This window comes from Cololabis saira, chromosome 2 (assembly GCF_033807715.1).
Source record: "Cololabis saira isolate AMF1-May2022 chromosome 2, fColSai1.1, whole genome shotgun sequence".
NCBI lineage: Eukaryota > Metazoa > Chordata > Actinopteri > Beloniformes > Belonidae > Cololabis > Cololabis saira.
In genome coordinates this window covers 19,637,484-19,652,344 of record NC_084588.1, presented here as the reverse complement: position 1 = coordinate 19,652,344, position 14,861 = coordinate 19,637,484, and the positions used below count along the sequence as shown (strand labels likewise).

General features: G+C 41.3%; 1 protein-coding gene across 7 annotated transcripts in view; it reads left to right on the top strand.

Annotated features, from left to right (window-relative positions):
* The first annotated feature begins 7,008 nt into the window (after positions 1-7,008).
* Positions 7,009-14,861, top strand: part of tle3b (TLE family member 3, transcriptional corepressor b) — a 29,483-nt gene continuing 21,630 nt past the window's right edge. For all 7 annotated transcript variants that reach the window (XM_061739793.1, XM_061739767.1, XM_061739784.1 and 4 more), the window contains exons 1-5: positions 7,009-7,380; positions 7,756-7,990; positions 8,567-8,667; positions 8,901-8,964; positions 10,627-10,671. In XM_061739793.1, the coding sequence (XP_061595777.1) occupies positions 7,967-7,990; positions 8,567-8,667; positions 8,901-8,964; positions 10,627-10,671 (234 nt within the window). In that variant the 5' untranslated portion in view covers positions 7,009-7,380; positions 7,756-7,966. The remainder of the gene's footprint in view (positions 7,381-7,755; positions 7,991-8,566; positions 8,668-8,900; positions 8,965-10,626; positions 10,672-14,861) is intronic.

Here is a 14,861-nt window from a genome sequence, read left to right as displayed (position 1 = left end):
CATAGGTTCGATGTAGACGTATAAATTACTCATAACGGAGCCGTGAAAATAATGGGGGGGGCCACAGGATGACTTAACCTTCACAAATGCAAAAATCCTTTGTGCCCCTTTAAGAGAGTGTTTAATTCCATTGTTAATAAATTCAAAATCCATTAAAGATAAAAACAAAAATAAAAATTGGTCCTGGTGCTTTGATGAGTTTCCTCTTTTTCCATGCCCTTTCACTCTTGTTCACCTTCAATACCTAAATCATGTGTCTTGATAGGTTGCCATGTTTTCAAAGGGGTTAGCTGCCACAGCTTCTCTTTGTTGAGGGTTGGGCTGGATTTCAGTGTGGGGTTACAATGAAATATCAGTCAGGATTTGAAAACAGGACAAATTCTACAAGATTGTTGTGATTAATGCGATTACAGTTTAGTTCTGTTCAACTCACGTTTCTCTATTATTTGATAAAATACACTTTGGAAAATGTGTTATCTCTCTACAGGAAACCCCACTTATAAACAGTCCTCTCACTTCTTTCTGTTTTGTAGACACAAAAACAGACCATGTCCCCTACATTAGTATGTCCTACCCACAGCAGGCAGTAGGACATACTAGTGTAGGGACTTAATTGAAAAAAAAAAAGAAAAAAGCCACCCTCCATTTTTTTCTGTCTTGATCCAGTGCTGCTCATGTCTGTGTTTGTCTCTTTTGATAAGGCCCTTTCATCTTGTTTGCATTGATTACAGGCTGACGAGTCACAGTGATACACTTAAGGGCTCTATTCATGTCTGCTGCCCCCGTGAAACACACTGGGTCCATTGTGGTGAGGAATGTCTCCTTTCAAGGCCTGAACTCGCCTGTGAAAGCACGTCAATAATCCCAAGTCAGTGGGCGCTTCACAATACTGCTGGGACCATCCCACCGAACACACCACTGAGGAACTAGGCCCCCGTTTTGCACTCCCCTAAGGCAAACTGACTGTGATGGCTGAAAGAGGAGCTGTTGAATGGGTGAAGTAATTAATCTCATGGATGCTCGAATATAAACGAACGGCTTCACAAAGGTGAAGTTAGTATCACACAAAAAAAAAAGGCAAAAACTTCAAGATAGCTGCGTTGCTATGCACAACCCCTCCCTTCTTCCACGCTGTCCTCCCAGGAAGGATTAAGATCCGCGTGCGTTACAGCAACAATCATTGATTCACTATAGGAACTGTGGTTTTAACTATTTGTTTGAACAAAATATGTGATATCATAAGCAGAAAAAATGCATTTTGAGTCTTTAGTGACCACTAAAGCCATTAAAAATATACAACATTTATATTTATTTTCAGGCTGGTTGGACTTGGTGTCAGGGGGGTTGAGCAAAGGAGGCTGAAGGAATCTACTGGCTCCTGCAGAGATGAGAGTAGAAAGAGCCAATCATTGCTCTGTAAAGAATTAAAACCACCTCTGCAAATAGCCTCAGTATTTGTGCAGTGCCTCAGAGTGGGAGTTTCACAGCGTCTGGGTTTCCAGTGCAAATAAACAGTGCAGAGGTCTACAAGGGCGGACCGCCCCCCCTTCTCCCAGTGGTGAAGCCCAATCCTTTGTTGCTGCTTAATCTAGGCCACTCTCTATTGACTGGGATGAAAAGTGAATCTTTGTGTGTTTGTGTTTGTGTGTGAGTGTGTGTGACGCATCCGCAGCCCTCCATATGTCAGATGAAACCTGACGATAATGTCTGTTTGTATGTGGTACTTGATTCAGAGTCTCAGGCCTGTGGAGACCACCGCTGTGTTTGCTAGTTCCCAGATAACCCACATCCTTACACTGGGCCTACACATACCAATCCCAGGAAGCTCGGTGCAGAGCAAACTGACAAATATCTGCACAACTGACCAACGGTTCTGCTTAAATCAACAGTACATGCCACAGATATGATGAATGGAGGATAATGTTGATGTGCTGGCAGTTGATCTTAGACATCTCGCAAAACCCTTCCTCTTCATCTTTTCCACCTCTTACAAAGTCATCCTCTCTTTGAACATATTTTTCACATTTGTGTGTTCATAATGTACCAGAACACGCTATCTGGTCATGTTGTCTGTAAAATGATCATTAAGGAGATCTGTTTGATGCAAGATATACTTCACTGAGATACTAAAGGAGCAGTAATGGTGCTGCAGCTGCAACTTCAATGGTGGCACGTGGTACTTTGGCCGGTCCAGGTATTCTTTCTCTAGACCCATTTTCACTATGCTTTCTCGCAAAAGAAAATCAAAACTAAAAAAAAAATACTGCTGCAAAGGGTTGGTATTTCCATTGAATGGAGTTTTTCGAATAAGGGCAATTTTCATAACTCCGTATCTCATCCTGCAGCGACGACAAAGAAGCACTGAAGAAAATGGACAAAAACATATTTAGTCTTTAACAAATTATTGGGGTCTCTGCTGAGAAAATATTTAACAGATGAAGGCAGCGGATGATCATTCAAATGATTATTTAGAGGCAAAGCCCTTATGTAATGCAGTAACGATGAATTATTAAGTAGTGATATAGCACAGCTACATCATTTCCATTATACGTTTGCATTAAACTGGATTATTGAAAACCGCCTGAAAAGACCACCTCATGAAAGCGTGTGAAGCGTTTGCGATATTTGGGTTTTATACATACTTGGGAATATGGAAACAGGACTTCTTCTGTTTTAGGTCTTCCAGTGCTCATTTTGAATAGTAATACACATACCAGAGTTGTAAAAGTGTGCATCTGGACTCATTAAGGCATCTGCTGCAAAAGGTATAAAACGTTTGTACAAAAAAAAAATACGTTTTTCTATGATAAGGTTTAGAAATTATTATTTTCTTAAAGCAAAGTCCATAAAAAGATGAGTGTAATACTTGACACGTGACACCTGCTTAGAGTGAATTTACTATATCAGAACCAAAGAAGCAGACAAAATGTCTTGCAGCCATGTAACTGTTGTTTCAGGAGCACAAAGAGTTGAAACTGTGCTTTGGCAACTGACTCACAACTGGGCATAAAATATTTAGTAATCTGGATGATGGATCTCGTTTTGTGACCATAAACCAAATATTATCCCGTTAAACATTCCAGTAAACTGTGGTTTACCACCCTTAACTGTGGTAAGGACTAACTGATACAAATCAAAAAACTGATTTTAATGTTGAGATTTGCTTATGTGTGTACTGAATAAAATACACCGGGAGTTGGTTAAGCGCCTGATGCAATTTAAATTAACTAAGATTACTCCAGATCTTATACAGAGTGTTTGTCTCTTCAAAGTACTAAATATATGGATCCTCTCTATTATAGTGGTGTAATTATCCAAAATGATAGTTCAAAAAGTGAACATCAACATATGTGGACTGTTTGCAGCCTTTAAATGATTTCCTCTTTTTCGGAAATCTTTGAAAGGATAAATAACTATTTGCTTGACATCCTGGTTCATAATTCACATGTGGTCTTTGTAGTGACAAAGGAAATGGTTGGGCAGCTTAATTATCCCTGTTAAGCTGCAGCCATCTGCTGCCCGCTGAAGCCAAACAACACACCAGATATTAATTTTGGCTATAGACTGGTTACAGATTTATTGTTGACCATTATGGGCTCATTAGGTTACTGTTACACTGGGTTCAGAAGGGAGACGGAAATTAATTAGATTAAAAGACATTATAACTGGTGATAAGACTGTAAATGCTTTTTATTCTCTAAATATTGCAATGCATGATAAGCAGACCGGATGACATGCAGGAGATTGTAGAATGCTGATTACACTTGACTTGAGACTTGGATTTGTGACGAAACACCTGAGAGCATTGCTGGCGTATACTCCTGGGGCCCACTAAATACACAAAAACAAAATCAATGTCTGACAAGCAACACTAATGTGGTTTACAATATACCATCAAATCTAACACCTGCAAATCATCTGGATTTGACAGGAATCAAAAGGGATTTAGACCAAAATCCATAGATCGTTGACAAAGTCCAGAAAAGTTGTGAAGAATCATCCTCTTAGACATCATAATGAATGATTTAATGTTTAATACAGCAATAACAACACATAGGATAAAGACACAGATATTTGAGATTTTTTTTCTATCTGTAACTTAGCCATAAGCCAGCAAGGTCTGAGGTAATTACAGCATTTATTTCCTGATTTATTGCTGGAGAGTTATAATCTTATGTTGTGGTTCAGACTGACTACTCTGGTGACATGATACAGACAGTAACGTCACGGCTAAACACACCAACTGGACAGTGTTTCACCAGCATGCCAGACAAAGTATGTCAGACAAAGAAAAGAAAAGAATGAAGTCAAACAAGAACTTTCAAATCACTTTTTTTTCTATGCCATCAAAAAAACGTTTCATGGTTTCTTGTTAATATATCGTACATATTTGAAGTTGGGCAGCTTTTGCCTCATTCCCCTAACTGATTCATGACACATAATCACCCTTGGACATTCAATTTCAAAGGTTAGAGGAAACTTCAGCCGAGAACAGGAGCGTATGTAGCAGGTGGCCACGATCAAATGAGACACCTTCAGAGTCACCCAGCTAAGGGTCATTAAGTCTGTAAGACACCTGGATGGCATGTCTCTGGAATGTGGGAGGAAACAGGAGCAAGCAGTGCAAAACAACACAAACATATACACCGAAAGAGCCTGCGAGGTGAAGAAAACCACTGATCCCATGGGCTGCCACACTTTTAAACAAAATAAGAGGTTACACAAAAGGTGGCGACTGAATTGTTCCTGACACCTGACTTTAAGCATCTATTCTAGTCTCCATCCATTTCTTTTTTTTTTTTTCTTTTTACACGCGCACCCAGAACTTGTGCAGACCCAAGTGTGTGGGCTCAGAGTCAGAGGTCAACCGCCGGCGAGGCGGAAATTATTTCAGTTGGTATTTTTCATTAAACCTTTGCAGCAAGATTAGTTGATCATTCTAATTTTTCTATTACTCCGTGATGAACTTTGCAGTTTATTAAAATATATTAAGCATATTAAAGATCAATCTAGATTGCCATAGAGCTTAGACGATATAATTAACTTTGTGCAACCCTGCTAACAATATTAATGTTGTGTCACGGCACAATAGAAATTCAGATACAGCTATGCACATTTATGTCCACAGCTTGGAAAGTCACAATGGACAGCATTGTTCACGATTTATAATATTGTCCTATTGTACCAGAAATGCATTAACAAGTTTAACGTCTTTTGCTTCTCAGAGTTCTCTAATTACAACTGAAGCAGCTCATCATTATGAGACGTTTTGTGTGAAACCCTTTTTTTTAAAGGTCTTCCAGCGAGTGTGTCGTTCACTGACATGCCCTCAGTTCATGAGTTATTATCCCAGCTGATGTTTCCACATCTGCAGGAGGGATACATTTGTTGCTTGGCAACAGCAGAAGCTCACAGCATGCTAGCTGCAGTTCAAATTTGATGCAGACTTTTGGGCACTATGTTGTGCTTCAATGGTCTGGTGAAATTAAATTTTGGTCTGAAATGTGCAAACTGTCCCAGAGCTCATCTATCTACATTAAAAGAAACAGGGAAATCATTTATATGATTACCAGCTATTTGATCTATTTATCTGGTATTTCTCGCGTATGTCTGTACAAAGTCCATACTCAGGACATTAAATGTGCCATATCATTTTAATTCAGCCTTTATTTTGCTGTTATCATAATTACTCTGGCTCTATTTTAAACTAAATCAATTATAACATCTAAGACTGCCACAGCCACAAAGATAATTTACGCCTTAGCTGGATGCAAATATTACACATAATTCAAAAAGGTGAAGGCCCTAAAAGGACACAAGGGATTATGTTGTTTTTTTCTAAAAAAACAAACAAACAAACAAACATACAAACAAACAAAAACATGAGAAATGAACCAACGTTTCAGTGAGGTAAAAGCTTTGTTTTGCAGCAAATGTTTTTTATTGAGGGGTTGGGGGAGAGGGGGAGAATCAAACTGATATTTAGCCCCTACTGGCTTTTTCTTTTTTTTTTCCTGCTTTTGTTTTATGCAGGGCTCTTTTTACCACATGGTAGTGACAGATTGTTTGAGCTGAAAGGAAAAGCCATTCGAAGCTAATTAAGCAGCCATTCCAGGCTCTGTTCGCAGGCAGGAGGGAGAGCAGCACAGGCATTTGTCAGCGCCGGACCCAACGTGGGTTTAATTGACAACTGGGACTCCTGACTGGCAGCTCTTCCAGCGCGCAGCCAATCAGAAGCCGCGAACGAGGACAGCTGCGACGCCATTGGCTGTAGAGCGGTAATGTGGAGGGGGCGTGGCCTGGAGAGGACCCACGTGGGGAAGGTTGCGCCTGATTGGCTGAGGCGCAGCCGCGTTCAGGCCGGCTCGGAGCTGTTGATAGGAGAGCTTGTAGATGCTTGAGGTCTCGTTTGAAATAGGTCGATCACTTCAAGTCACTCAAAGGACACTGCTGTAGACGAAGCGGCGTTCACGTTTGCTGCGCCTTTCTAGTTTTTAGACAGTTTCAGTTCCATTCTGCTGTTACTAGAAAAGTAAAAAACGCCCTACTTATTTTTTTTTCCTTGCCTTTTCTTCAGTTGAAAGCAAAAAGAAGTGTCGCATAAACACGTCTGTGTGAAACGTCGGGGTCCCCATAAACTACCACTGTGGGTGTACTACACTGAGCCTTTATTACTTTCTTATTACCGCTTGTGCGTTTTTGAGTGGACATAATTTGAAAGGGTTACAATTCTGTGGAATAAGGTGTACCATAAACAATAATACTGGGGCGCATAGACATATAAATTATCGCTTTTGTTTTTGAACAAGTTGTTGAAACGCACGGAGTGTCACTTCGCATTCAAAATGGCGAACATGTGACGTCACACGCTTGCCAGCCAATCAGAGGGCGAGTAGGCTGAGGCGCCCACGTGGGCGCCCCAGCCTACTCGCCCTCTGATTGGCCAGCCGGCTGGACTGGTGCGAGCAGCCCGCTCCTCGTGTCAGCGCTTCAGTCTGTGTGTGGCGGAGCGCGGAGCAGCAACGGGTCTCACCGGCAGCCCAGAGGTGTACCTCACATCGCTCGACGGTTTTCAACCTAAAAACAGCCGCTTCGCTCGCTAAAGTGTCCATATCGGGGCACACGGGGAGACTCCGGACCCCTACTGGATCTAAGGGTTTAAGTTTGTCCGCGGTGGACGGGGGGATCCGGGTCCGAACCTCCCCGCCTCGGAGCCGCGGGCTCTGGAGGGGCTTCAAGTGGAGCAAACACCACCAACATCTTCCTCTACTACTCAACCTGCGCACCAAGGATATTAAGCTACCCGTGTGGATATATTGACTTGTTTTTGGTTGTTTTTCACCTGCGCGGCGGAGGGAGGCAGCGGTCAAAGAGACAAAGGTAAAGAGGGTTGAAGGCTGATTTATGGTCCCGCGTTAGACCGACGCAGAGCCTACGCCGTACCCTACGGCGTAGCTCTGCGTCGGTCTAACGCGGAACCATAATTCAGGAAAAGCCAAGTATCCCACTGTTGCAGGTGCTATCAATTAAAAACCAAAAAAAAAAAACTTTCGGATTCATCTTCCACTATTGAATCAAAAGCATTCCCCTTGTTTTCCTCCCAGTAAACCTTTGCTGTTGACATAACGTGGGGAATATTAAACACCACAAAGAAGGATGAGAGTGACTTTCTTAAAGCAAACAGCTGAATTCAGCCTTAATGAAGTGTGAGTGTGAGCCAGCTCCTCATCCATGTGATGTTTTGTGATTGTTTAGGTTGTGGGAGTGAGGAGGTCCAGTGGTCGGGGTCTGAGAGCCCAGGAGACCCGGGAGAGGCTTTGTCTGCCGCCATCAAACCAGGGGAGGGGGCCGTGGTGATTTACCACCTTTACTGGGATTACAGAAGGAAAAAAAAAAAAAGAGGGGGGGTGTGGGAGAAAAAACACCCCCAAAACACATCGATATTCCTTTGTGTAAAGGACTCAACATGTATCCACAAGGCCGGCATCCGGTAAGTAGCTGTCACTGTTAGTAAGTTCATGCAAACTGGCTGCAAACTGCCCTTTTAAAACAGCTTAATTAGCTTTCTGAGGAGCTGCCCATCCACACCTCACTTGTTTCTTGGTCAGGGTGCTGCTGAGGCTTTCACCCTGGCAGGAAGGAAACTGGGTGATGGTGGTGTTAAAAAATATATATATATATCTGAGATTTAGTATTTCTTAGTAGGAGCAAATCATTGCAGGCTTCTGTAGCTGTCCCAGCTTCTCATAACATTTGTCATAGTTGCATATTTTTGAAGCATCAAATGTTATTTGTGCTCTTAATGCAGTGACTAAAGGATTATCTTTACCATCTGCATTAAGTATAGCGCTACTTTGTGATGGATTAAGTGGTCTGCCCTTGTTTGTTGAGTAAAAGCAGTCCTCCTCTGCAAGCTGGGGGACAGGAGAAGACAAGTCATGAAAAGATAAAGCGCTCAGTTTACCAAGAAAAAGCAGCAGCAGCAGCAGCAGCAGCAGGAGGAGGAAGAAGGGAGATCTGGTGATGTTATTTACACCTGTGGTATTTCCAACCTTACACTTTTCAGGCACCTCACCAGCCAGGGCAGCCTGGCTTCAAGTTTACTGTGGCAGAGTCCTGCGATAGGATCAAAGACGAATTTCAGTTCCTACAGGCCCAATACCACAGGTAATGACTAGCCTACTGTAAACGGCTTCGGTTTCCCAGAAACAATAGCAAGAGGAAGCTCTCGCTGTGTGTGTGTTTTTCTGTTATCATAATCTCATGCATCAAGGTGACACTTTCAGATGTTTAAATCAAAACTGGCTCGTCACCTTAAAATACCTGCTTTACATATGGTTTCATAAATGCCCTGGTTTTCAGTGTTTCTATCTGCCTTTTTTTCTCTTTTCTCCATCAAGTCTTAAAGTGGAGTATGACAAACTGGCCAATGAAAAAACAGAAATGCAGCGTCATTATGTCATGGTAAGTGCAATACCCGTAAAACTGTGAAGGTGATTTAGAGCCGTATCCTCCCTTTTGCCTCAGGTGAACAGTCACAGGTGGTGCAGCTGGATGTTTTGCCAAACCTTGTTAGATCGTTGACTCAGGGTTGTGTTTTCATTGGATAAGAATGAGCGAGGTGGGGGTGAGTCAGTTGTAACTCTAGCAGGGGTCAAATGTCCAGCTATTGATTGTGGGGTGTGACAACCCCCTGCCCTGTGGCTCTGGGGTCCTCTTTGTGACCCTTTTCCCCAACACACCCAACATGACCCACTGGGAGCTAATGACTGCTCTGCTGGCTCTGGTGCATGAATCAGAGGTTTCCTGTGTGATGTCTGGAACTGTAAAGATAATAGACAACACGTCTAAACCTGAACCCTTGTTGTTTAATCACCAGAGCATGAGTAAGATCTAATATAAAATCAGACTTATTCAAATTAACTGAATTAATTTGGCTGTTTTACTTAATGTCACTGTATACGTTTACAACTGAAACTATACAACATTATGATGCAAAACCTTACTCTTCTTAACTTTTTATGGTTTTAAGCAACATGGGTTGGGATTATTTGTTGACAAAATAAAACTTCAGTTTGAAGCTCTTGCCTTGGGATTTGGACATTTGGTTGATAGCTAAAAGAATAATCACATAATCTGATGATGAGTTCGAGTTTCAATTTCTTTAAAATTCCATCAAAAACGGTCAATAAATGACCGTCCAACTGTACAGCTCACTGGAAATAACAGCGTAGTCTGGCAGCTTGCTTTGTTGCTCTGTGTATAGCATGTTTCAGTGGTTTTATTTATTAACTAATTTCATTTAATAACGAATTTCTATGAAAGAGTTGAATATTAAACAGTTTCAATTCTTAAACAAAATCATGCTGCATTCAGTTAAGAGCCCCGTGGATATCAAATGGAGACAAAGAAGTCGGTGCCTTTTTAAATATAAAACAACTCAAAGGTTCTTGTTAGAAGTCTCTCTGTGTAGACGAATAAAGAGCAATCTTTATCTGACGTGATGCAACCTCACTCTCAGGTTGTGCACATGCTTATCTTTTGTGTACATGAAATGAATAACTTTAACTGAGCGCTGCAGGATGTTAGTTAAATATAATTTTTCCTGCGAAGAGCCAGAAGGTGTTAGCTATAATCACTGGACGGTGCTTGTTGTGTGACTGCAGAACAATACAGTCTACTTTTAGTTGAGTTGGTACATGTTGCTGGACTCATCTTTTGGTAATCATTCACAGATAGTGTTTTGTTCTTGGTTTTTGAGGTCACAGATGGTGCTTTTGCTAAAAGACAGGCAGGAGTAAACAGTCTGCTGTGGCAGAAAAACATGTGTAGATGTCAAAGTTTTAGTTAAATGTCACTGTTTTAGCGGTTTACCCCTGTACAGCATGCACATGTACTCGGCTTCTTTTTGTTTTTTTATCTAATGTAAGACAAAAAAAAAAGAGGCAATTCTATGCTGCAATAAAGGACAACTAAGACTTAATCTTTATTTTTGTTTTGTTCTGCACAATTCAAGGAGATACATTAAATTAAACAAATATTTTTAGTCTGAGCAATAATCCAGTTTGTGAATGAAAAGTTGTTACATGGTTTATGTTTTAATGTTTGTTCTTGTCTTTCTTGCAGTACTATGAGATGTCTTATGGGCTCAACATTGAGATGCACAAGCAGGTATGTAGCCACATCAGCGATGGTCTGTGTACAGCCAAACACTTGTTTTTTCTTTTCTTCTCCCCAGCGTTTAATGGAATATAAACACACACACATGCATGCACGCATACCTGACCTCAGTTTCTACCCTTATCTCTGAAATGCCTTTAGAAGGCATTCACATACTGGCTTCCTGTAGTGAAAATGCTGACAGGCTAAACAACGCTAAGGGCATGGTGCCTGATGGGGATGGTTTGATAAGATTAAAGTGAAGTATTTGGCAGACAGTCTGAGAGGATGTGTTTTTGAGTGGTTTGTTCCTCTGTATGTGAGTGTGAGCTACAGTATTTTGTCTGCGTCTCATGTGCCAGTTAGGCTAAAACCTCATTTGTTCAGTTGCCATCCTCTGCTGGGCATCATACTGGGTGCAATTGAGTTGACTACTACGGATGAAGAGAGCAAAAATATCCACTATTTTATTCTATCGTCCACACATCCATTTGAATGGACTGGAAACATGAAGGGGAGTAGACTGTGATGCAAAAAATATTTTTAAGAAACTCACCGACTGGCTAAAACAGCTTTCAGTTTACTTTCGGTCTATCACGTCCAAAGTATTTGAGGTGACTAGTCCTCACTAACTCTAAAACCAGAAAATGCACCCTGTTGAGGTGATTTGATAGTAGGGATGGAACGGTATGGGATTTTGCAGTACGGTACAGTGACTGTGTTAGTACAGTATACCACAGTATTTCACAGTGACAGTATTTTTTTGGGGAAGAAAAAGACGAGTATCAGCATCATATGAATGTAGATGCTTTACGTAAGGTAATACAACTTATATTTGGTTTATGCTTGTGTCAGCTAAATGTAATTTATATTCAGTCACTCAAGTCTATCTATCTTACACACATATTTAGATTTTACACGCTATAGTAGAGGCCTTATGTGAAGATATATATAGTATGTTTGTCTTACTGCCTTTATCATGCATCTCTCTGTGCATCTATCTATTATAGTCTATCCTTCTCTCTTTCATCTTTTTTTCTTTCTTTAGTCAAATTCGTTTTGTTCTGTGTAATTGTCTTAGTTCAATTTCGCTTTGGTATGACATCACTGCCATGCGCCAAACAAACGACTAATCTACAAGTGAACAAAGCGTTGCAAAGTGAAGTAGTGATGTCTTGTAGATCAGCATCTTCTGTAGACAACAAGACTGCACCGTTCCACGGAGAATGAAAGCGATGTACAACAACAATAACCACGTTCTTTGAATGAACCATCGTAGACCGACTAACGTGGGATTTATGATATATCTTACCTGCTTGGACTTAAGCTGTGCATATTATGTTTTTATGTGAAGTTGCGCTGGAGGCGCCGCATAATGTTAAAATAATTAATTAATTACTGTGAGCTTGGAAACCTCACGGTGTGTCACCACCGTGGCTTTACAGCACCGCGGTATACAGCGTCACCCCTATTTGATAGTACTTTGGATGAAAACTAATGCTCTATGTATTAAGCTTCTTTTTTATTCTGTCTTTGTGTTAAAGGCGTGTTGGAAAGTAGTTTCCCTTTAATATGGATTCTGCATCTGTCGACTCAGGAATAATGCTAGTGTTTTGATTTGTTGTTTAGACTTTAATTTAAGGAGTTGATTATTTATTTTTTTAAATCAACTATTTATTTATTTTACATTATTGACTGAACAACAATAACTGAGGTGCAGATAAAAATGAAATCAGTTTCTAGTTGCATCTAATCTAAATCACAAAAAAAGTTTCACAATTTTGCATCTCATCATGGCACGAATGTTTTATTACATATGTAGAAGTGTCTGACGGTGTTGTAGCATCTCATTTTCGGAATGTGTTTGTCCTGGCTGACGCCTGGTCGCCATTTACCCAGACTGTTGACACCACAGTGCTGGATGAAAAGTACTTTCTCTTAAGAATTAAAAAAAGAAAGAAGAAAAAGTCAAATTTGTCCTCTAAATGACTCTGTGTACATTATTCTCCTGAGCTGACACTGTAGCTTGAGGCTTTTAGTCAGTGATGAAACCCTTACAAGAATATTTGATTTGGTTCATGCATACAAAAAAAAACATGACAAAACTTTAGCTTGATCTCCAAATGTCCTCCTTATCTCTCCCCACTTCTCAATTTCCATTTTCTGATACAGACCTACTTTCTGCTTTCCTTGGTTACCCTTTCTTTCTAAGTTGTCCTTTCCCACCTCCTCGTTGTGCCTTCATGTGTTTCTATTGCCTCTCCCTGCCGTGTCTGCCCCAGCACCCCAGCAGTGTGATGTGAATGATGGCCCTTGTGTCATTAGTTGTGTGATATGATGTATGCGAGTGGGAGTCTGTCAGAGAGGCAGAGGGAGAGGCACAGAGCAGTGGGGTGGAGGCTTCACGGCCCTCAGATCTCGAAGGTTAATGGCATCAGTGGGAGGGGAGCCCAGTTGGAACAGCAGCACACTGCAATTTATCAGGTGTAGACGTTTTTGTTGGCGTATTGTGTGTGCGTGCTAACGAGGTGTGTTTTCTGTTTATCAAGTAGCTAAACCTGCCTGCCCCCTCTACATAGTGTTTTTTTTTTTTGTCAGCCACTTATTAACAATAAGGCGGTTGAGGCCGTGTTTGGTGGAGGTGGGGATTGCTGTTGTAGGTGGATTCTGATGGCAGTGGACAAAACAAGCAAGTAGAAAAGGTGGAGGGAGTCTGGAAAGGAGAGGCTTCGGAGTAAATGGGTTAATCGACTGTCCTGTGCATCTCCTTTGTTTGTCAATAAGCCCAGAGGAGAGCGGTGTGAATAATGCATGATTCCTGCCACCCTCCTTCCCTCCTCTCCCTTCTCTCATTCCCAGTGAACAAGTGTTTGTGATGACATCAGCAAGCGGTAAACAGACAGCCCTTAGCTGTCCCTGTTATTGGTATGACAGGAGGGAGCCTGGCTTATTGAAGGCAGGCAGCCATATTACTTGCTTCTATTGAAGGTTTATTGCAGTGTGCTGAGGGAAAAAAGACATTATAAATTCACTTTGTGTTGTTATCCCAGCCAAGCTGGTTTTAAAAGAAGGGGACTGGGCGTAAACGTACACATGGATGTGCGTATAAGTATCCCTTACGCGGTAGCTCCATTTGTGTCTGCAAACAAACATACTGTAAGTCAACTTCCAGCAGACACTCAGCTTCTCCTTCTCTGCTGCTGAGCTGAATGGTTGCTATGAAAGGGATCTGTGTGGCTGCCGGGAGGTAATTTGTTTTGACAGTGTCTCTTATGATGGCAAAGAGTGCAGGGTGGAGGTAATCACCCTCGCTTGCTGTCAATAAGTGATTTTAATTAGCGCAGCTCATTAGGCTGCCTCAGCAACATGCCCTGCTGACTGTGGTGTGGGTGTGGTGGGGGTTGCTTTGTTTTTCACTACCTCTGTTCTCTGTTGTGATCCCTGTTCATCTTGTGTGTGCTTGCATACATTTTGGTTTCAGCTTTGTCTTTGGACAATCACAAAAATAAGGATAAAGATAAATGAATGCTGAGAATTACCTTGAATGCTTCTCACTCTTTCTTTTTGTGTCTGGCTGCTTTGCTTTCTTTCACCTGAGGTAGCCATTTTGTGAATGTGCTGGGCTTATCCATTTCCTAACTTGTTGAATGAGGGAGGAAAACAGAGAAAGTGCTTTATAAAGGAGATTCTTGTCTGTTTCCTGGAGGAAGAGGGTGAAAGGAGCATAAGGAAGGGAAGGAGAAACGGAGCTTGTGCAAATGAATAATTTATACAGGATTCCTGGAATTGTTTGCCAAGGTGATGATGGTCTATCTGTCTCAAAGCCAAAACAAACTGACTGGGAGAAAACACACACAGAGTCTCTCAGGGGAGGTTGACGAGGTTACCAGTGGCTGTGAGATATGCTTTGTTTTGATAGCCAGACTAGAGGAGCTGGTAGAACAGTGTTGCAGAATTATGCTTCATGCATATGTATACGTATGTATATAACCAGCTACTTAATCTGTGCATGTCTGTACTTACAGGCTGCACAACTGAAAATGAGCATTATAAAAATATTCCCTACATAATGGCTTGACCTCTAACAAAATTAGATGTAATCTCTTGGAAAACAACTCATTTCCGTACGATTCCCTGCAGAAAAGGATGTCACTTCCTTTTTGTATCTACGAGCTCTAACTAGAATGACATGTACAAGCAAA